This window comes from Molothrus ater, chromosome 3, assembly GCF_012460135.2.
Source record: "Molothrus ater isolate BHLD 08-10-18 breed brown headed cowbird chromosome 3, BPBGC_Mater_1.1, whole genome shotgun sequence".
NCBI lineage: Eukaryota > Metazoa > Chordata > Aves > Passeriformes > Icteridae > Molothrus > Molothrus ater.
The window spans coordinates 57,245,700-57,269,078 of record NC_050480.2 but is presented as its reverse complement, the minus strand read 5'-3'; the positions used below and the strand labels follow the sequence as shown (position 1 = coordinate 57,269,078).

Below are 23,379 nucleotides of genomic sequence, written 5' to 3'. Positions count from 1 at the left end.
TGGTGATATTCCTGAGTCTGTCCGTCATGGACCAGTTTTCTGGGATCCACAACTTGCTATCCCAAGACTGAAGTTCCAGAAAAGTTTGCTTCACTACATGCAGCTGCAATAACTGTGAGTGCAGCAGCCACAGTCAGAAGGGCTGGCAGCCTGCTACAGCCAGCTGGCACTCCTCACCTCTCTGGCTTTTCTTTCAATGTTTGCAGTTTTCAGCAAGTTGACATCAGTAGTCCAAAAATTAATTTGTTCAAGTGAGGCTCCTGCCTGGAGCTGACTTTTTTGGGTTTTTTTTTACTTCCAAACAGGGAGAACAAACAAACTGGAAGATAAAAGATAGAACAGAGGGTTTTTAAAAATGGCAACTAAGGAAGGTATTATTTGCATAAACTAAATCCATCAAGTGATCTTTCCACATTCTGAAAATCCACTTGATTTTGCCTTAGCAAACAGTTTGCACATGCTCTTATGGCTTAAGTTTTAAAAACTAAATCCCTGAAACACTTCATCAACATTCAGTATGTAGCTGCTAAAACTGTTTTTGTCCAGGCAGGACACAACAGTGTCACCTGAATTCAAATTCTACCTCTCCTGTGGTCTCCATAGTTTCCTACCACAACAATAAATGGGAGGCATAAATCTGTCCTGAATACATCATAAAAACAAACAAAACTGGAGGTCAAGAGAAGAAAACCATGTAGTGAGAACTGGCAAAGCAGTAAAACACATAGATTATCAAGAACAGATGAAGACTAGAAGAATGAAAACCAGTCAAGCAGAGAAGATGAAACAGAGTGATAGAGTGAGCATGAAAAAAACAAAATGACAGTTATTAGTGAACAACCTACCCTGAGGAAAAACTGTGTATAAGGAGAAAGTAAGAGACCATATATGCAATGATAAGTTACATGCAAAGCTAAACACAAACAAAGGAAGCAGAAATTGAGCAGAACTAAAAGCAAATGCAAAGTATGTCTGGAAAAGAGCAAACATGGAAAATAATGGCCAATTATTGGAAAAATAGGTGGGAAACTGCAAATTGCTAGAGAAGGAGATTGAAATTATCAAGTAGAAAAAATGGAACTGCAATAAAAATGTGGAATGACATCAGGAAATAAATAAAATACCTTGTTTAGGGCACAAAGACAAATTCAACAAAAAAACTGAACACAACTGAATAAGTTAGAGGATTAAAAGGACACAGACATGTACGTTAGATCAAGTTGAAGTGGCAACAACATATTTTCTTTCCTGTTTGAAACACAGCCAAAATTTCTGGAGTTCACCACATCTCTTGCCATCAATACTACCTCCCCAAATGAAGCCAGATGATACAGAATCCAGCAGTCAATTACAGCTGCCTTCTCTTGCTCTTCTCACCTGAAACATCTTCCTGTGAGAATTTTCTGGCCATCAGGACTTATTTAATTTACACACATTCAAGCCTGCAAGCAGCACAAAATTAATGTTACCTATTAAAACTATTTTTTCCAAGTGACTCTTTACTGCAATCATTCCATCGAATGGTGTACATATAATTTAGAATATCTAATGTTGCCAGAAACACACCTTAGAGAACAGTGTATATTCTTATATAAAAGATTTTACTCATGTCTATTACTACTAGGAGCTTTCAGCATTTTCACAACTTAAACTTGTATATCTTAGTATTTTCATGCTTAAATCAACGTTCCAATTTTTATGAAGTTATGTTTAAGCAACACACGACGGCAAAGAAATGCACAGACCAGTTCTATACATAGACCATTGGTACAGTCTTTCCAGAAATATGGATAATTAGTCTGGTTTGCATTCATGGTTCATCTGTTAGGGGAAGTAGTGCCTGTTAGACAGGCATTGATGCTATAGCAAATCTCTTAAGATTTCCAGTTTGACTAAGCCAACACCTCCCCTGTAAAAGAACAGAGCTCTCCTGTGCAGAAGGGCAGACTGGGGAGTGGTGCGTGTTTTCCTTTCGAGAGAACCCAAGCATCAGCTGTCTCCTTTTGATGTTTCCGACATGTAAAGGTCCAAGAGGAACTCAACTATCAAAACAGCAACTTTCTCATCCACCAAGTTTTTCAAAAGGATGTCCCTGTGATATTTCTCATACCTACTGCTTATAGTTCAATGGACTAAAATTCAGCCCTTCACATGACCGTAACTCAGCACAACTCATCCTGTAACTATTGAAACCCAGTTTGTGGGAGGTGTATTGCTCTGCATTCTAGCAATGCCAACAATACCCATTCTCAATCCGTAACTGAAGCTACGATCTCCTGCAAAAATAATTTATTAGATATTTGCAGTTGTTCTGCAACAGCACCTTTACTCTCCCCCAAATACACAACCATAAGTCGTTGGTGGTGTTTTCTAACTCAACGAATTTTTCTTAAATGACTGTGAACTGTCTTTCAGTGAGATTTACAAAAAGCTCAGTCTGATATTTCTGAAGTGCAACTTCCTACCATAAATGGTCATGTAAAGAGCAGAGTCAGCACTATGGGCAGGATAACCCTAAAAAGATATCCCCTTTACCCAGTCACATAATTGAACAGAACACAGATTCCATGCAAATTACCAGAATTTCTGTTAAACCTTGGCCCAAAATGAGTATGTAAAACTGAAAGTACAGTATGTACATTCTATTACAATTGTATCAAATTTCCAAAAATAACAAATAGCAATTTCAGGTTTAATTCATAACTACTGTTATAATGCCAGAGGATGGTGCTATTTGCACATCATTCAGATAATTCAGAAACATCATACCCTTTACATGTTGACATTATTTATGCAAGTACATTCCTGTTGATTGTATTGAAGGAGTGCAAGGCATTTTACAAAAAGAAAGCTTTCCTGATCCACAACTTTTATTTATGCACTAAAACTACTTCAGTATGAAACAGAAATTTAAGAACAGTGAACACAAAAAACATAGAAGCAATCTGACACTATTTAAAAAGTAAAATCATCTTACACTTGTTCAGCTTTTCCACAACCATTCTGCAAATTTTCAAACTTTCTCCAGAAACTTAATGAGATAGCCTTTTAAAGTTGCAGAAGAAAATGTATTTACTAGCCCTACACAACTGTTTAAGCTGTAAATATTTCTAGCAGTTTTAAGGTCCAGAAAAATGCAAAAATTTTGTGTGGTGAGAACTTGTAGGCAGGACTAGCTAAAACCTTATTTAAATTTAGGCTTCTCTGAATTCTCAACCCTCTCACTCTGCTGGTGACATTACAATCACACCAGATCCTCTCCATGACTTTGGGGCTGGCAATGCATACAGCACAAGGCACATTTCAGAGGGGGTGGCTTCAGAAGGCAAAAAGCCTAATCACATATCAAAAATTTTTGATAATGAAAAAAGCAGTTCAGGGGCTTATGTAAGATGTGATTTTAAAGAAGCAAGTGTTCAACAGGTTGAGTGAGTATAAGTCTTTAAAAAAAAAAAAAAAACAAAACAAGGTCCAGCCGTACAGCAATTACTCATAATACTGCGTGCACACAAACACCCATCCCCTACTGTAAATTGAAATACAAATGTATTTAATCAAAAAATCTAGGAGTTGTTCATAAGTACAAGGGCAAAACTCACTGACTGACATTGACTTTTGCACTTCTGCTTGCAAGTTTATGGCAATCAAACAGGAAATCCTCAGAAATGTCCCCTTTCAGTTTGTGGGTTTTTTCCCCTTAAAAAGACAAAAGCATAGACATATTCTACTTACATATTTTACAAAATGTCAGCCAAATACTCCCATTTTGAATGCTTTACCTATAATGAAGATAAAGGGAAAATAGTATTTACTAGAATTTCATTCCAGGTAAAGAGAGTAGGAGTGGAGGTATAGGATTGCCAGCAGAAATGGAACTGAATAGATGGAAGTACATTATATGAAGCAGTTTGTATTTCAAGGGGTTTTGCTTTGGTTTGATAAAACAGACTTCTTGATCATCCTTGCCATGCTCATCACCTCCTACTCAACATAGATGGAGACATCTTCCCAAGCCAGTAGTTAGGGTACTTTTCAGGGATGTGGCAAAACTAAGTACAAAGTCTTTACTATACCTGACAGAAACTGTGGATGATATGGGTATCACCCACACAACAGTAAATGTTCAGACTCTTGATGTTTTGGGGGGCTTTCTTCCAGTACTTAAGCAAGAGACAACCTTCCCACTAAAAAGCATCTCACTATAACTCCTAACCAGCTTTGGGTGTGAGCCTCAGTTCAAAATCATCTTTGTGTTCAGTATTTATTTGTTCATATACAGAACTCAAAGCAAACCTTAGTTGCATTTTTGCTACAAATACTAAAATGCCTCCTGAATTCCACAGTCCATAGCCATAGTGGAGATCCGAACTCAAGAAGAATTGCTTCAGGGCATTGTGCTGCTTTCACTAAGAAAGAAAACTGCTACAGTGGAAAGAGATACTAAGGAACAAAGATTAATAAAGTTCCAGAACTCTTTTTCTTGTGAAACATAAATAATATTCTAAATAGTCATAATATAAAAAAATGTACTAAAGAGTATTATGGTTCTCTGTATTAAAAACTACAATTAGATACAAGAACACAAAAAAGAAATCATTATCAACAAAATACCTCTCTCTAATACAGTGAAAACAAGTGTGTTATTTTAAATCCCAAAATAAAAATCATTAAAAGGTATTACTTTGATCAAGTAAATTAGACACAGTAATTTTCCAAACTGCCAAAAGACAATGTTTAGTGTTTGGGTTTCTTGATCAGGAGCAATTTTAATAAATTGAGGAAACTGACAAGGAAAAAGCTGACAGTATTAACCAGAATGGAAGTAATGATGCTGGAAGGCAGGCTCCAGTGAAGATAAACCCAGTAAAACACAAGACTGACATTCTAAGCTCATCTTCAGAAACAGCTGTGCTCTATGCAAGGCTGTTAGCTCAGTGAACCCAAGAATAAGAAGTGAAATAGGAGCTAAGATCTTACACCTAATATTTGCTCTTACTTTTTAAAGCAATCTAGCAGAACAGGGCCTGCCCCTATGTCCCCAAGAAAATGGGAATTTTCATTTTCAATGAATGGAATTTTCACTTTCAATGTAAATTTACATACGGTAAATATCTAAGTACTATAAATAGCTTACATTAACTAATGATACACATGAATGGTGGAAAAGGTACCTCTGATTGGTGACAGGTGCCAATACATAACTCCCAGACCTAGGAGCTGATAGGCTCCTAATCACCAGAGATGTAATCAAATACAATAGAGTAGAAGAAATGGTATTTACAGTTGTACAAAACAGAATAGCTCAAAGGTACTGTAACTTGAAAATCCTACCTCTTTTGCTATTGCAACTAGTCTCTTACCCAAAAATCTCTTATTCCAACTAATCTGTTAATATCCAAAATTTAGGCAGCTACTGAAAATGCATAACCTTGTAAAAAGTTAAATAATAGATTAACTGAGTTTATTTTTAAAAATTGAATCTTTAATCTCAGTTAATCTCTCTAATCTTGAATCTCAGTTAAATGCATACATCTAAAAGCCACTTGAATAATCACTCGGAAGCTAAAATGTAAAATGTTCAAATTTATACCATTCAGAAAGAGTAAATGTTAAGAAAGAACAAATCAGACACAAAAGGAACTAAAATACATTGATCTTTGCACATGCAAATTAGGTCAAATAACATTTCACACAATCTGTTCAAAGGAAACATTCTGAGTGAACATACACTCTTCTTGTAATAGGATTAAATGTAAAATAATGAAGCAAAAACACTTAAGAGAACCATGAAAAATAATTAACAAGGTGCTGTTTCTCCTTTGCATTTTTTCTCCAATAAGACTAATATTGATCAACCTACTCTTCCCCACCTTAACTGTTCCAAGATTTCCAATTAAGGGATGAGGTGTCATGCTATTGGTTCAATTTTGCATTATTACTCAACATCAACATATTAAGTGGGGAGGTTAAAAAAATAACTGCAGGATCACAATTCTTCCCTAGAAATTTCAGAAAAGCAAAGTAAAGTTTAACACTTTTTCTTATATCAGATTCAGCCTAAAATCATTTTTTTATTAGATTTACAAATTATTTATATGTAGATGGGACAGCTTAAGTACTCTAGAGGCATTCAATTTTAAAAACATAATACCAGGAGAAAACACTTAAGATTTCCTCCTTCCAGCTTAATTTTATTTTCAGTGTTCTTACATCATGAAACCAAAGGTTGTAGGTGCACCATCAATATGTTATAATATGCTCAAAATCTACAATTCCCTACTAGAGATTACATTTCACAATGTGGTATTATTTAGCAGAATGCTTCCCCTATTTTTTATTAGATACCACTTTAAACATCTTCCCCTCTCAATACTATTTGCCACTTATGGTGGAACATCAGAAGAGAAACAAAGGGAAATGAGGCTTCAAGTCCAGTAACACTCATATCTGCTAGTTCTTGGTAATTTGTCCATAACATAATGTGCTATTCCACATGTGACTGCTCACAACTGGAAGAGACCATGACTGCTCATAACGATGCTGGTGAACCAGGATTTTATTCTATCTTACTACTGGCACTCAAAGCTCAGCTTTTCTGATATAACTAGCTACACCACCACTAGTATCTCTTGCTGGTAGACTTGGCAGATATTCCTGTGCTGTAAAGGACACTTTTTTTTTGCACGAGCAACTCCAGCCTTTTGGAAAGAAAGAGTGCAATCTCAGTTTTGTCCTCAGTGCTACACAAATGTAAGTTCAATTATCACACACACAAGCCTACTCAACAGTAGCTATCTTTAACCAAAGACAAGTAATAACCAAATATATCTGCAGGAGAGGATGACCACATTCTCAAAGCTTGAATTAGAAACTCTCAGATAAAGAAGTTTGATACTACTAAGTCATACTTTACTATCACATAATTTTCTTCTAGTTCGTTTTTGTGAAATTTTCTGTATGTCTTCACTGTAAAATCAACAGGTTTCATTCAACAGCTACTTTTGCTACTTCCTTTAATTCTAATGGAAAGCACCCTACTCATTCCCTAAATAAACATAAATAGTTCGCCACACTGTCATCTTGTCCTGTTCATAAATAGAGTATATTTGAGGAAGGGCAGAAATGAAAAGGAAGCAATGGCTAATAAAAATACAAAGAAAAAAAAACCAACCAAGCAAACAAACAAAAAAAAACCAAACAACTTCAGCATTCTTTCCTATTTAAGTATCTTACTGGTAATCCAAAGATATTCAAATGCTAGGTGTGAAACTGTTAAAGATCTCTGAATTTAACTTGCAAGACAGACTTAAGCTGCATCAATGCAGTAGGCTGATCAAAGGTATTTAATGTATCTGCAGTCCAGAACCTCCACAGTATCAAAACCAACATACTAGCAGAAAATATATAACTGAAAAAAGTTCACACAACTATTACTACAAATTTAGAGACTAATCTTAAGCTATCTGAAAAGCCATGAAGTTTTCCTGGACCATTGCTGTGCAGTTTGTACAAACACTTAGTTACAACAGATTATATACCAGAAAGATATATTTCCCTGAGGAATATATTATGTATGCAACACTGAACATTGCTAAGGATTTAGAGAACCTACCATTAATTTGTTGATTTAGTTGCAAGTAGGCCTTTGAGTGGCTAACTGATACAAAATCATAGAATTAAGCTCTAATTGAATTTATCAGGGAAACCACTGCAAGGAAGAGCGTAGATACTGGCCAACCTGAAGTAAACAAGGTACAAAAAAGCTACTTGACATGCACAGCAGCATACATTTGAGAAACATGAAATTCAACTTTAAAACCCTACCTCTTCTGTGTTAAAATTTAGGAAAAAAATCATAAAAGTAGCACCACATTTCAGCATAAGAATGCTTCCTCATTTTAACTATACCATGTTTTACATTATCTGCATTACTTATCTATACTTGCAATACTTATATTATTACTTTGAAAATTTATTTATTCCATATTTTCCTATGAACTCATATGGTGTCAGCCAAACTTATCTGATTTCCAGCATTATCAAAGATGAACTTGCTTAATCAAGACTAGAAAAAATTAAAACCTAATATTACTATAACCTGAAAAAGAGAGACCCATATTTAGAAAATAACAACCTATATATAGATGTAAGGCGAAACATAACACTGGAGGTTCTAATCTCTGGTGCCAAAATAGTTCAGAGACACAAACTGATTTATCAAAAGCTGCATATCTGAGTTTAGAAGCAAAATTGAATATAGTAAAGTACAGCCTATAGTTTTAGACAAGCTTTGGAAGACTTATCAGATGCAGATCAACATGAGAAAAATTTCATTTGCCAGCCTGAAGCAGTGCATTTCACTCTGTCATGACTTTAGAAGGGAACTCGCATGAACTCAAGTTCATTCCTTCATGTTTTTCTCTACACTTCACATTTACAGTAGCACCTGTAAGCACACAGATAGCACCTACAATCTTGCAATAGTTTGTTTGCATACATGTTATCATAAAAACAGCACCAAAAGCATAAAATTTAAAGCACGTTGCTGCCTTGAAAAGTGTTTATTTAAGACCTTTGGGTAGCACTTTTTTCCTTTTTTTTCAACTCAACCACAGTTACATTATCTTGCCTAGTGGACAAGTAAAGTTAGTCATTTTCCTGTTTATGTGGGTCAGCAATAGGGAAGAGGAAACATTAAAAATAGGAAAATGTGATTCTAAAACCACAAAAAGTTGCAGCAGGCACTCCAACAAGGAGTACCCAAAATAACTTTAACTCATATTTTGGAATTAATTAGATACAAAATTTCCACTTAGGGTGAGCTCCTATAGGCAGTAAAAAACATAGAAAAAGAACTGAAGCAACAACCAGTCAAAGCTCTTGCATGTCCTTTGACAATATGGCATTACAACTTCTGCAGACACAAGTATTTTCCACAATAAAGTCAGCTAGTTTTCCAAGCTTTTGGTATTTTAAGCATTAGTTTCTGACAGTGGACTCATGAGTTTTAATTTTAATGGCCATTTCAATCATCACAAGTATAACAGAAGGAAGGAAACTGGCACTTCACATATTTTTAAGTGTCCTCACTGAAGACTGAAAGGCTGTGAACACAGAAGCTGAGGTGATGAAAAATGGGTGATATCTTGTCACCCAAGAAGAAAACAGTTCAGGTGTAAATAGAGGCACACAAGTGGTGGCATTTCTGTTATGTCTGATATATATGTGCCATAATACACTAGACTATGGAACTAATGTGCTTTGTTACAATTCTGAATCATCCACAAAACTGAAGAAACACATCCAGAAGACTGTACAGAGATGAAGTTTGCATAGTTGACACAAATTTTCTGGGGAAGGAACAGTATTTGTAGTGAAAGACCCTTAGCATAAATAGACATTGTGAAGTAATTTTGTGTTTAAAGCCTGCAGTTTTACACCATCCTGGCTTTTACTTTTTAACTTATTTTCTGAATTTTCCCAGGTTTCCTGTTGGCACTCAAGCTCCTTTCTACCAGTAGGTAATGTATTTTAGTCTGCTTCTCTGGCTCCCACTATTTTGGATTGGATATGTATATGCCACTTCTAATGTTTAGATGTCTTACTAGTTTCTAGAGTTGAAATGCACTAGTTTTCAACTGCAAAACACTCCCATGTCAGCATTCCCAATGGCATCCCCTCGCTTTGAGTACTCTTCTGGTACAACCTGAAGTACAGCTTCAGGTAGGATTTACAATCTTTAAATTGATCCATGATAGCACTACAGCAGCAGTGATTCATCCATCCTTAAAACAGGATTTTTTAAAAAATCTGACTCCAATCATACATTCCCAACACTCCAGCAATCCCATCTGAGAATTTAGTAAATTCTTCACTGTACCTTCTAAAGACACTGAGAAAACCAAGTTTTCTTGGTTGCTAGTTGATCTTTACCGTGACCTAAATGGACTGAGACAGAACACTGTAAGAACAAGTGGAGCTACGGTTTCCCCAGGATCTCTGGTTCTTCTGGAATCCCAAAGTTCTAAAAAGGACACAATCATCTTTAGTTTCATCCAAGTTCTCTTAGCTTTGAAGCAAAACACCCAATTTTTATACATGATACAGTCAACTATGGAAATGACTTTGTATTGGTTTACACTTCATCCCAACAAAACTAAACCAAACTAGTGTTACAGGACCATGAAGGAAAACTCAGAAAAAGCCTGGAGTGTCACTTTTTCCAGTGTAGGTGTACAGTATGTACGAGGAGAATCTCAAAAATGTATTTCAAAGGATTTTAAAAAGCTTTTCATTGCTGGTGACACATTTTTCCCTGAAATAAGCCACTTCCTTTCTAAAACCCACACAGTACCTCCGTGTCAAGATGCAGTAACTTCACTAAGTCTGTGTATATATTTTTCTTACCCAAAACACGGAAGTCTTAAATTCGCATTTACTTTCCATGATTTAAGATATATCATGTCAGATTTCAAACATTTCCATTGAGAAAAGAACGCATTTTCTTTGTCAAAGACAGAATGCATAACATATCTGAGTATAATTAAGTACAACAGGTCCTCATCTCTATAGCAGGCATTTGAGAATTGTAATGTTACAGAAAAGTTACCACATCCAACTGAAGATGGGAATAAAAATTTCTTCTCAGCTACCAATGTATAAACAATGGATTTTCAAATGAGCAAAATCAAAGCATCAGAGCCTTATCTGATAAATGGCAGTAAAACATGAGGAAATATAAAGCTAATGATAATATATTGTACATCACCGTTAAACTTCAGAAAGTTTGCTCTTCTTTGGAATTCTCCCTATAAATAAAATCCAAAAGTATCAGTTTGTCTGGTTTTGCTTGGGTTGTGTTAGTCACTGAAGGCTCCCAACTTCATTTGTCCATTAACCACAACCAGAAGTTAAAGCACAGTAATTGCATTCTCACACTTTGCACTAAGAAGTAACCACTATCACAATGACCATCACAACACAAAAAGACAGAAAACAAATAAGTATTTGTCCACAGAAAGAGAAAAACGTATCATTCTGAACCAAAACCAAAGCTTGCTGCATTCAACTGAGTAAAAAGAAAGAGCTAATTACATCAAGTCACATTGTGGTGATGTTTCTGTGATTTTTTCATTTTTAACTGCTACTGATGTAAAGCAAAAATAAAGGAAGATACTTATACAGGAGAGGCAAAAAAAAACCCAGAAAATTAAAAGAAACATTAACAAAATGCAAGGTAAGCACCTGCCAATTTTATTTATTCTTTTCTTGAAACTGCCCGCACTGTATTACCAGTTATGTTAAAATTCTGAATAAATGCAGAATTAATAAAAGCATAAACCAAAGATACATGTCAGTGAAGAAATATCTGTTTCTCTATTAATATCTATTAACTGCTTCTCTATTAATATCTATTAACTGCTTCTCTGTAAGCAAAAGAAAGTAGTAAAGCCCAATATCTAAAAACCTAGATTTGAGACATGTGCTTTATTCCTAGATTATCTGGCATGTCATGAGTAAGGCTTTTCAGCTTTCTGTGCCTTACTTTCAAGTTTGACTCAACTGTGAAGTTTTATTTCTTATTAAATATTTATAAAAAATAGACCTGTTCTTGGTGCTATTCTTGAGAAATTACTATAAAACAAAATAGACAGTGCCACCACAAAGACAGCTCAACTCTAGATTCCTTGCTGCCCCAACAACAACCAAACCAAACAGAATCAGTTCTCAGAGCTTTTTATTTCCTGCAAGGCCTGCACATTTACAGACACCTGACCTCTTTCTTGCTCAAGCATCACTAAAATCAAAAATCTTAATGTCATAAAGTGGTTAACAATTCCGTTAATGGTGCCTAAAATGGAATAGAACCTTGCTCAATCACCAGTATCTGTTTGTTCTGTAACACTAATACAAGCAAAAAGAAATGAAAATGTAGTTTAGCTAGGAAAAAAAACATGCAGAAATTAAACAAAAATGTAGTTGTTATTCACTGAAGGTACCATTTTCACAAAAATACTTTTCAGAAATTTGAATTTTAAGAAAGATTTTTCAGAGAACCCATAAATACCAGCTACATTTCCTGAAACAAAAATCTTTGCTTGTCTTGATTATAGTGAGAACAATTTACTACAAGACTGTGTTTCAAATTGTAATCTCTGAATATCTAATACCAGAACAAAGGACACCTGAGAAATGCTACACATGTCAAGAACATATGCCACCAGTCAAAAAAGGGAAATGTGTATATTTTTCATGTTATGGATAAAAAGACTCAAATTATCAAAATAATATCCATCTTCATCAGCTATTATGTCCACACATTGACAAAAATCACAAAATGACAGTATATTCTGAGTTGGAGGGGAACCACAAGGACCAAGGCCAGCTCCTGCCCCTGCAGAGCACCAACCCCAAGAGTCACACCATGCGCCCAAGAGCATCGTCTAAACACCTCCTGAACTCTGTCAGGCTGGTGCTGTGACCACTTTCCTGGTTTGCCTGTTCCAGTGCCCAACCACCCTCTGGGTGAAGAACCTTTTTCTTATATCCAGCTTAAACCTCCCTTAACACAACTTCAGGCGCTTCACTCAGGTCCTGTCACTGGTCATCACAGAGATCAGTGTCAGCCCCTCCTCTTCCCCTCATGAGGAAGCTGGAGACAGGGATGAGGTCTGTCCTCAGTCTCCTCCATGCTGAACTGACCAAGTGACTCAGCTGCTCCTCATGCAGCTTCTCCTCTTGGCCCTTTCACCATCCTCATGGCCTCCTTTGCATGCTCTCTAGTAGTTTAACATTGTTATGTTGTGGCACCCAGAACTGCCCCCAGCACTGGAGGTGAGGCCTGCCCCAGCTCAGAGCAGAGCAGGACAATCCCTCCCTTGCCTGGCTGGCCATGCTGTGCCCGATGCCCCTCAGAAGATGGGTGGCCCTCCTGGCAGCCAGGGCACTGCTGGCTCATGTTCAACTTGCCACTACCGGGACCCCCAGGCCCCTTTACATGGCACTAGTCTCCAGCCTCTCATTTCCCAGTCTGTATGTACTACCCCAGGTGCAGAATCTGACACTTGCCCTTGTTGACCTTCACTTGGTTGCTGACTGCCCAACTCTCCAATTTATTGAGGTCTCTCTACAGGGCCTCCCTGCCCTCAAGGGAGTCCGCAGCTCCTCCCAGTTTTCCATCATCTGTGAACTTGCTCATTATCCCTTCCAGTCCTGTGTCCAAGACATTTACAAAGATGTTGAAGAGCACAGGGCCAAGGACGGAGCCTCACTAGAGATGTCTGATGTCACCTCATTCACTATAAACCTTTGTGCCTGATCCATGAGCCAGCTGCTCACCCATCTCACAATGTGTTTATTCAGCTGTATGCTGGACTTTTTGTCCAGAAGGATCCTGTGAGAGAGTCTCTAAAGCTGAAATCCAAAAAGATTACATCAACTGGATTTCCTTGGCTAACTAGGCAGGTTACCTTATAATAAAACAAAATCAGACAGGACTTTCATAAAGCCATACTGGCTGTGACCACTGACTGTGCTGTCTTTCAGATGTTTTTCAATACCTCCCAGAAAAATCTTTTCCATAACTTTATCAGACACTGAAGTGAGATTGATGAGTCTGTAGTTTCTGGAGTCTTCCTTAATACCTATCTTTAAAATCAGGACAATGCTCACCAGCTTCCAGTCAGCTGGGACCTCACTGATGATGAGTAAATACTTCATGAGCAACTCTTCTCTAAAATCTCCATCTCATTTACAAAAGAGTAAAATAATTTTCATTATGTTTTCATAAGTCTAATTCTTAAGAAATGGTTCAAAGATTCTCTTTCAAATATCACTTCAATATCTACAGACTACAACCATTTTACAGGTTATAGTCATATTCTGGTCTTATTAGTACCAGAAACTTAGGGCAATGGGTTATTTTCTAAAGGAATCCTACCAACACAAAGCATACTAACCAATTATTTGAGCAACAAACTACTGACATACCTCAGAAGTCACTGACAATTGTTTCTAATGGGCCATTTTTAAGCATGCAACTTAATGAATCCACAAACCAGATAGAGAACCCTTCCATGATGACACTAGAAGCTGATGAGCAGCTTCATACAGATGGTTCATCTTAAGAATTACCTAAAATCACAAACTGTAATTAGCTTTTACTTTTTGGTAATATGGTGTACTTTAACAGACCACACAAAGGAGCAACTGCTGCATAATACAGCAATAATAAAATAGAGACCCATTCCCATTGAACTGCATTGAAATAGCAATTTGGGAAGACAAGAGTGTAATTAAATAAATAAATAAATCACCATTGGCTTTTTGTTTCCTCACACTGTTCTCCAGTGCAGATAGGTGACTTGGACTAATGGCATTTCTATCATCTGGATGCAGTAAATTGAATATAAAATCTAAGTCTGGATGCAGTAAATTGAACATAAAATCTAAGTTCATTAGCTGTCTACATTTCAACAAAATGAAACAAAAAAAAAAGATAACCATAAAAACTCAATTCATCCCTTTTCAGCACTTTAGGAAGTTTACTACATGAATTACAACGAGATGAAATATTTTCTTGAAATATTGATCCATAATCAAACCTAATACAAAAACATTTTTAAAATCTGAGAAGTTGGGTACTTTAGATTTAAAAAATATGTGACTAAGTATCTGTATAACCCTAGCTCGTGTATGAACTACTGCCCTTGTATAATGGCACTGTAATAAAGTACATATGTTTCATAAAAAGACAAGCCATATCCAATATTCATACAGATCTTTTGTCCAGATAGTCATTTTTGCAGTATTAGTTTGCCTAGAGATTTTCAGAAACTGTTGATTACAGAAAAATGTTTCTGAATGGCACAGTAAGGAAACAGGGCAAAACACAAGACTGCAAAGACTACACCACTGCACTAATTAGTGTCTTAGAAATAACATTTTGAAATACTATTGTTCAACAGTTCTAGAAATTCAAGCAGTTTGCTGCACGTGAAACTTAAGATCTTGAGAAATGTCCAAATAGATTTTGCCTTACTTTCTCCAAAGGAATCTTCTGTGCAAAGAATGCCCATGCAAACCTGGACAAGAATTGGAACCTGTTTCCACAACAGACATAAACATTACAGAACATTCAACTCTATTTCTATCAGGTAGGTTAACAAGAAATTGTAATTATCTCAGTCCTTCAATAATATGCATTTTATTTACATACATAAAGCAACATCCAGAAGTCAATTTTGTATTAAAAATAGTTAGCAGCCATTTAAAAATTATGCACAAAATAGATTTGATGTACTAAATGCCTTAGGAGTACACAGTAGTACCTCTATGCAGTTTAATATTATCTTTTTCTGTTTATATGCAAACACAGACAAGTATTTTGCAATGTTAATATGTGAATTCCAACAAGTAACACAATTAACTCATATTAGCCAAAGATAGACAGTAGCTGCAAAATGGGGGGGGAGGGGGGGGAATTATAGACATGAATTAAGAAAATAAGCTCACCATGTCAAGCATAAAACAGCAGATTTAGTTTACTAGAATTCTAATATTCATTAGGCACAAACCCTTCAGTGCAAAGGCCAAACACAGTTGTTACACAAAAATGCCCCATACCATATCATGCAGTATTCCAACACAATTAAACTTGTCCTTGATACCATATACCTCATTCTCAGTAAATAATTAAAGGAATAATTAAGGAAATTATTAAAATACCTGTTTAATTTAAAAAGCAAATATAGTGACACAATACTTTTTGTTTAGAAAAACAAAACTATAAAATTGTCTAAGCATGAAAATAAATCTCTGGTGAAAATGAATTGGAATTCAGGTTAATCCACCACTTAGGTACCTTCTCCAATGTTTAGCCTGCAGGTCTGTATTAATTCAAGGCTCACTTCAGGATTCAGGATTGCAAACTGAGGAAAAATCCCTCCCCTACTGTTTACACACTGAACAGCATATACTGCTCCTTCATGACCACTAACACTAGAGTCAAATGCCAATGAAAAAGTAATTATATATGAAAATCTAGCTGCCTAACAAGATCCAAAGTTGTTTACTAAGCTAACAATCCCACAGTAAGATCAATGATAAACATACAATGCTGATGTTCTTTTTGCCCCCTACCACTTGTTCCAATGGTATCCACAGAACTTATATTTAGTTGTATGTCCAGTTCATGCTCTAAAATGGTAACAAATGCTAAGGGGTTTTATGCAAATAAGGGCAACCAGGGGAATGAGAAAACAGACCAGCACCAAAGTTAGACAGAGAAAATAAGAAAAGATTTAAAAGGGAAAGCAAATCTGTTCAATTTTAAAGGACCCACACATATTAGAAATCTCTACTGACATTAATGAAGTCTTCTGGAGTATTTGAAACACAGGAAAGTAAAACCACCTACAAATATAACAGGCATGACAATGCCAAACTTTGCACTCATATTTTATGTTGAAAAATTAGAATTTCTCTGCTAGAAAAATACAGACAATTTTGGGAAAAGTGAGCTTTAACTACAAACTCTGCTAACAGGACCCTTTGGTCAGTAGGAAAAACAGACTTGGATTTTTAAGCATGGGGAAGTTAAAGCTTGGCTTAACTTCAGGGAAAGAGATCACTGAAAAGCACTTCATATTTTTGACACAGTAGAATTTGCTATTATGACTAATCAATAAAACAATCAGTAGTACAATCAGTATCCACCAGATTCTATAGAACGTCTTCTCAGGAAATGAATTATGCTCCTGCTAATGAACTTATCAGATCATAGTATAGACACTGGATTGTATTATTTAGTCCTTTAAAGGAACTCCAAATAGGTTAGGATAGATTAACACATCAATTGGAACATAAACACTGCAGCACTGTCATCACATAAAACTTTTATTAATTAGGGTAAGAAACATTAATTTCATTTACAAGGTCAAAGATCACACTGGTCTTAGTGCTAAGTGACAAATGCATCAACTAGACAAACAAGCAAAATAAACAGACCATTAAATTTGTACCTGAGAGAACTGGAACATGTTTTGTTTTATTTTATTTAGAAACAAAATCATAGTGTAATCTGAAGTCAGGAATAAACCTAAAAGTTTAGTCCTTTTTTTTGACCAAACATGCTCAAAAAAATTGGTTAAAACTAGATGAAAGTCATATCTACTGTTTCATACTAGCTGCCAAGTTTAGCATAAGTTTATGAACACACATTTTTCGAGTTGCAGCAGTATCTCTATTGAATTTATTGCTGTTCTGAATTTAAAATACTGACAATGACACTGGAAATATATTAGATGTCATAATGTGTGCTGAAAGGAAAGTTAAAACATACATGCAGCTACTAATTTGAATAATAGGGCACCATAGTAATTCCAGAATATTCTGATTTGGATCTTTCATCTAAAGATTCAAAGTAACAGCAATGTGTACAAACAGCAGAAGAGAATGCAATTCCATTTCTGAAGGAAGTTTTCATCAAAAAAGACAAGAGGCAGACACAAACAGCACTTAGGCTTTGCCTTTTTTTTTTTCCCATTAAGCAAAGACTCTCATGCTACAGTTGAAAGTACTGAAACTTCGGCACTTCTCTGAAAGACTTGAGAACAAACAATAGAATCCTAGGGAACCTTCTTATGAAATACATGCAGCATGTACATATCTATAAAATTGCTGGTTTAAAATGCTGGATATCACATTTTGATAGCTAACTGGAGTCACGGGGCACAACAATTTAATTGCTTGCTCCCCTACAAATTTGGTCCTATCAAAAACTACGCATGTACTACCACAACCAGAACTGTCAAAACCTGAGGTCCTTGAGGCTTTTAAAAACTAAAGGCATTTCTGTTGTAATAGTGTGATCAGTATAAAGATAGAATAATGACATTGACTGGAAACATCCATTACAAGACTGGCAGTTTAATAACATACCTTTATCAGAAAATCTAGCCTTAAGAACATTTAATAAAACAGTAGTAATATAAACTGAGGTTCCTGCTCCCCAAACTATCCACCATATAGCAAAAGTAAATTACTTTACAAAATTCACTGTTCTTCCCAATGAACTGTATCTTCAACACCTAAAGTGATATTTCAAGAAGACTAATGGTGTTTACAGAATTTTTTACATGCATCTGTATAGTAGAGTTCAAGACTTTCCAGAAGTTAAAAATGTTAAACTGTCAGTGAAAATTATGCAAAAATTAGGATATTCAGTGCAGCACTTTAAAAGTTCACATACAAATTTCTACCTATCAGCAAGAACTGTAATATGTCAATAAAAAAAAAAAATTAAAAAAAATCAACTCTGGATCATAAATAGGTCCTATATTGATTCTTTAAATACAATTCAATAACAACACTGATGCCTTTTTTTTTCCTCATTACTGTCTTGTAAAAGCTTTTCTTTGGTTAGCTTTCACAATATCATCAGGAGATGCTGTTTTGAAGTCAAACGGTGTTATGGTTATTGTAGGACCAGTTTCCTTGGGTTTTACATCTTGTACTTGTCTACTATATAGGAAAGTTTTGTGCATCCCAACTGTGCGCCGCTTATACCCTTTGGGAGGATAACGGAGGCACAAGGTTAAAGCAAAAGCTGAAGGTCTTGCACGCAGCGCCTTGATCCATGAAAGGGACAAATCCTGCCTCTTAAGACCACCATGCCCTTTCTTGGGTTTTCTGTTTGCTTTGGCAAAACCAGAACCTTTTCCTTGTTTTTCTTTTACAAGTTTCATTTCAGGACTTAAGGTATTTGACTGTCCTGCCACACTTTTCTCTGCAGATACACCTGCATTTTTTAAAAGGACACTTAAATCAATGCTGGTTCCTTGGGAGGGCCTCGATTCAATTACATTGTGCATGGGCAAGTCCATCCTTTGCTGGGTTTTATCTATTTCAATAGTCTCTGCTATTAAATCCGAGAGTGATAAATTCTCAACCTCCTTTACTGGACAAACTTCAGAAAGGGCTAGAGAAGACAAAGATCCTGTTAGCTCTGGCATCCCACCTGAAGTTTGGGGTTGACTTACTAGTTGTGATAATGATGAGGTTCCCAACTTCCTATCAGTGAGACTTGCTGTTGACTGGGTGTAAAGATCAGCCAAAGAGTAACAGTGGCTAGCACTGCTTTCCTGGTGCTCCTGAAGCAAGTCAGCCAATGATGTACTTCCAGATCTTAACACTGGCAAAGCAGCCATGTCTGAAGAGAGGCTTTCTTGCTTTCTACTTTGTGCAAGTGAAGAAAAATTTTCAAGAAGTTCATTCTTTTTATTTATAGGATGACTGACTTTATTATCAAGAGCCAAGTTTCCTAAAGCACCTCCTAAACATGGAGGACTATAAAAACTTGCACTACTATTACAATCAGAAGTTTTTGAGGAAAAAAGAGGAATGCTGTGTTCAGGACTCAGAGAATCACAAACCACATTCTGCATCATCAAGGATTTCAAGTCCTGTGTTTCCTTGTACTTCAATGGGTTATTTCCTATCCTAGAGTAAACATCTTGACTGCCAGGAACCAAACTTACTGCATTAGCACTTTCTGGTAGTTGCTTCTCTGCTTGTTTATTCACAGGGGCACAAAATGATCCTTTACACAAATCACTGAACGCAGATGACAGAACAGGTGAAGAGGATTTCAATCCTTCTCTTTCACATGAAGGTATACTGGATTTCTCAAAATTTGTAGTTAAAGAATAAAGAGCTGAATCACTTTTGTCTGTCAAGTTTCCAAACACAGGTTTGTTGGTGTTGTCAGCAAAACTGTCTACTGCACAAGAGAAACTGTCTGTATCAACACACATTTCTGGACAACAATGTAAGTCTCCTTACCTTACAATAGCCAATAATTTTCAGATGGAAGTCCAGTCACAATGAAATATCCCATTTTTTTAAAGTTGACAGCAGCAACAAAAAAAAAAAAAATCAAGAAACATGAAAAGGCATTTAATTACTAAGTGTCATCCAAAGGTAAGGAACATTCTACATGTAAATCACAGGTATCTACTGAAATACATAAAGAACTTTAAGAATCAGCAGAGAATGCCAGTAAAGACTACAAATATTTTAGTACAAATCAGAATAAAAAAGTTACTTAATAGACACTACCCATAAAGGGAGATACTAGGGATGGGAGATGTCAGTTTACCAAATAAATAACAGAAGCACTAAAAATTTAAAGATGCTTTCCAAATTTAAAGACATGCATTAATTCAGTTAAATCATATATTATAAATGAGAAATCTATCGTGAACTGCAGATGGTCTCAGCTTGGATTTAAATTGACACTGAAGTGTTATTTTGACTTCTCGCTCAAGAAAAGCTCTTTCCTTGAAACGTTTTAGAATACACATATAGTAAGTCAGTCTTCTTTCATTTTCCAAGAAATGACTATTGCAATGATAAGTGTCTTCACAGTTTGTAAAGCCCAAATTAAACTGTAGATAGAAATGAATCACCTTGAATATAAGCAATTAAATATAAGTATACCTTTTGTAGTCTTTGCTAAAATCACAGCATCCTTATTCTTGGTCTTCACATTTTGCTTACTGCCTTGTGAAAGCACAAGATCCAAAGCCTTTTGTACATCAAATTTAGCATCCAGTACTGCTTGCACCATTGTTTGTTCTGGTATGGACTCTGCCAAAACTTCTCTCATTTGATCAAGGCATGAATTAAGACGGGCTGAAAGAAACACATTAGTATTATAAGCTGCCCAAAAATATGTCTTCAATGACCTAATCACTAGCACCACACCTCTGATTAGCAAACAGAAGGAAAAATATTACAATCAGGGTGAAAACCTTTAGAAATTAATTTCAGTCTCATTTACTGCCCTGATAGACTTTGTTCCCACACCCTGCAGAATGTTTGACCTACTTCAGATATTTTAATAAATCATATATTATTGACTATTTATTAATCTAGGAAGTCTCAGTACTGAAATATGTTGATGTTGTAAAATAACCATCTTCATTGCAGGGAAGAAATACAAATAATCACCTTAAAATTATCCAAAGCAATAGAGTAAGTCAACATACAATCCCACTGAACAGCACATCTTAAGTGCTTACAGATGCTACAAATAACACCCAAAGTAAAACAGCATTTTCAGGGTCCTCAGGCCTTAACAACTGAAAACCTGGATCAACATGCCAGGTTTCAAACTTCCTGTAATCTTTACCTTTTCTGAAACTGTAATATATTTTTTGGCTGATAAAATCAATTTTCTTTGGAGTATATTTCTGCAACTACTATAAACCTTTACTAGATACTTGCTGCACAATAAGAAACTGAAAATTCACCAGGTTGCCACTCACTGGAAGCCATACAAACACTAAAGAGCAGAAGAAAATCTTCCTGAAGTCCTGGTTTCTGCCAGATCAGATTTTAGAAAACAGGAACTGAAGAACAGAAGACAGCCACATATTTTTATTTGAACACTTCCTGGAAGATGTTTAAAGAAGTTTGGGAATTCAACGGTACAGAATTCCTACCTCCATGAGGTTACTTATATTATCACCCTTTACCTGTAATTCAAATAACAAGTGAATCTTCCCCAGACATTTGCCCTGCAAAACAAGTGTGGGTAGAGCTCTGCACAATGTGCTGGTTGCCATTTTACTATCTAATACCCAACAAGAACAACCTTGTGAAACTCTTTGCAGCCACCCTGGCTACATCAATAATTTTGTGTTAATGGCCAACACTACATACTGTATTAAACATAATAGGTCTAGTGAGACCACAGCTGTTTTCACAGTAGAACTGGATTATTTTGAGGTTTCTTTTCTCTCTTTTTTTAGTCCAAAATGTTACTTTCCTTCCTGCTCCAATACCAGGTCTTAACTGACTGACTCTGTCAAAAGCATTCTGCAAAGCCAGAGGACTGCATTGTCTAGATCACATGTACCATTATACTGGCTCATCCTTTCAAATTGCCCTCCACAGCTTTATTTCCTGCTGTAAAAACATGTATATTATTCCCCAATGTATCATATTTAACCATATCTCTAAGCATTAGCTTAACTTCTATCAATTTACTTGACATGGAATCCAAATTCTTTTTAATTCTGTTCTGAATTTTCTGCAACTTTTTTAAGTATCAAATTTCAACACACTTTAGTCTGATCTTTTCAATATTTAAAAAACAATCCTGATTATTTTCAAAACATTAAAAACTGTACTAACTATTAATACTTAGGAAAGAGACTTGTGAATCTTTTTCATAAAGCAAGTAATTAGGCAATTAGGCAGCAAGTTTAAAAAAACAAAAGCAAGAATTTTTTCCCCAGCCACTCAGTTCAGAACTCAGCTTGTAACATGGAACTCATGGCTGCAAGACTGAATGGAAACAAAAGTCTCACAAACTCAAAAGGTAAGGGTAAGAAAAGATTGTACAGAATACTGGCTACTCTTTCAAGGAAATTAGAGACTTAGAAAACCCCTTAAATACTGCTAATTGCTATAATTTGGAATGCAAAGCAAAAAGAAATCATTTTAATACTAATACTCAGGTTATAATATTCAAGAGTCAAGATTTGAGCTGTCAGTACAGCTGTTCTAATGTCTCCACTTCACATAAAATCTCATTATTTCTAGTAACAAACTAAGAACACATTTCAGTGTATGCAACCAAGTTACAAGTAGTACACAAAAGGTAGTTTTGAACTTGAAGAATGATCACTGAAGGTAGCTCCCTGAAGGGTATTGTTTTATAACAAGATTCCAAAATTTTGAGCAATGTCGGTCAAGTAAGAAATATTAATTTAAAGATATTTTAGTAAATCTTTAACTCTTGTAAGAGATTATTCTGATAGTTGTTTTCTATAATTACCTCTATCAACTTCAGTCAACTGATGAGTGGGTGTAAAACAATCAGCAGCAGCATCAGTACCTTCATAGCCATACTCTTCATCTAATGGCTCAGCAAATGTGGCTGGTTTGTCTCGTCTGGAGTAAATAAACTGAGCTGCTGCATTAGGTAAAAAACAAAGTAATAAAAAAAAAGTTAATTTTTTTTCCTCCTTTAAAAGCAAAACATAACTAAAGGTAAAATAAGTTAGGATGTTGGACTGTTGCAGTGGTTTCAAGGGGGTGGTGAGACACTACTGTGTAATAACTACTAACTGAGGATTGCACAGAGCGTACAACAGCTCATGCTAGAATATAAACAAGTTGCCATCACAGTGAAACTACAGGCTGGGCAATATCCTTGTATGAATGGAATGCAGTAATTCTGCAAAGTTCAGCATTACAAAAAAGATTATACTCCAGGTTTGAGAAAGAGTATTTTCTATACAAATCTATGGCCTAATGTCTTCAGAACCTTACACCATTTTTGAATTTGAATTTTCAACCACTTTCAGT

At 35.7% G+C, this 23,379-nt stretch overlaps 1 protein-coding gene across 2 annotated transcripts in view; it reads right to left on the bottom strand.

Annotated features, from left to right (window-relative positions):
- HBS1L (HBS1 like translational GTPase) overlaps window positions 1-23,379 on the bottom strand; it is a 58,955-nt gene that overhangs the window by 31,350 nt on the left and 4,226 nt on the right. For both annotated transcript variants that reach the window (XM_054514256.1, XM_036379878.2), the window contains exons 3-4: window positions 22,847-22,984; window positions 20,500-20,694 (exon numbers count right to left, since the gene is read on the bottom strand). In XM_054514256.1, the coding sequence (XP_054370231.1) occupies window positions 20,500-20,694; window positions 22,847-22,984 (333 nt within the window). The remainder of the gene's footprint in view (window positions 1-20,499; window positions 20,695-22,846; window positions 22,985-23,379) is intronic.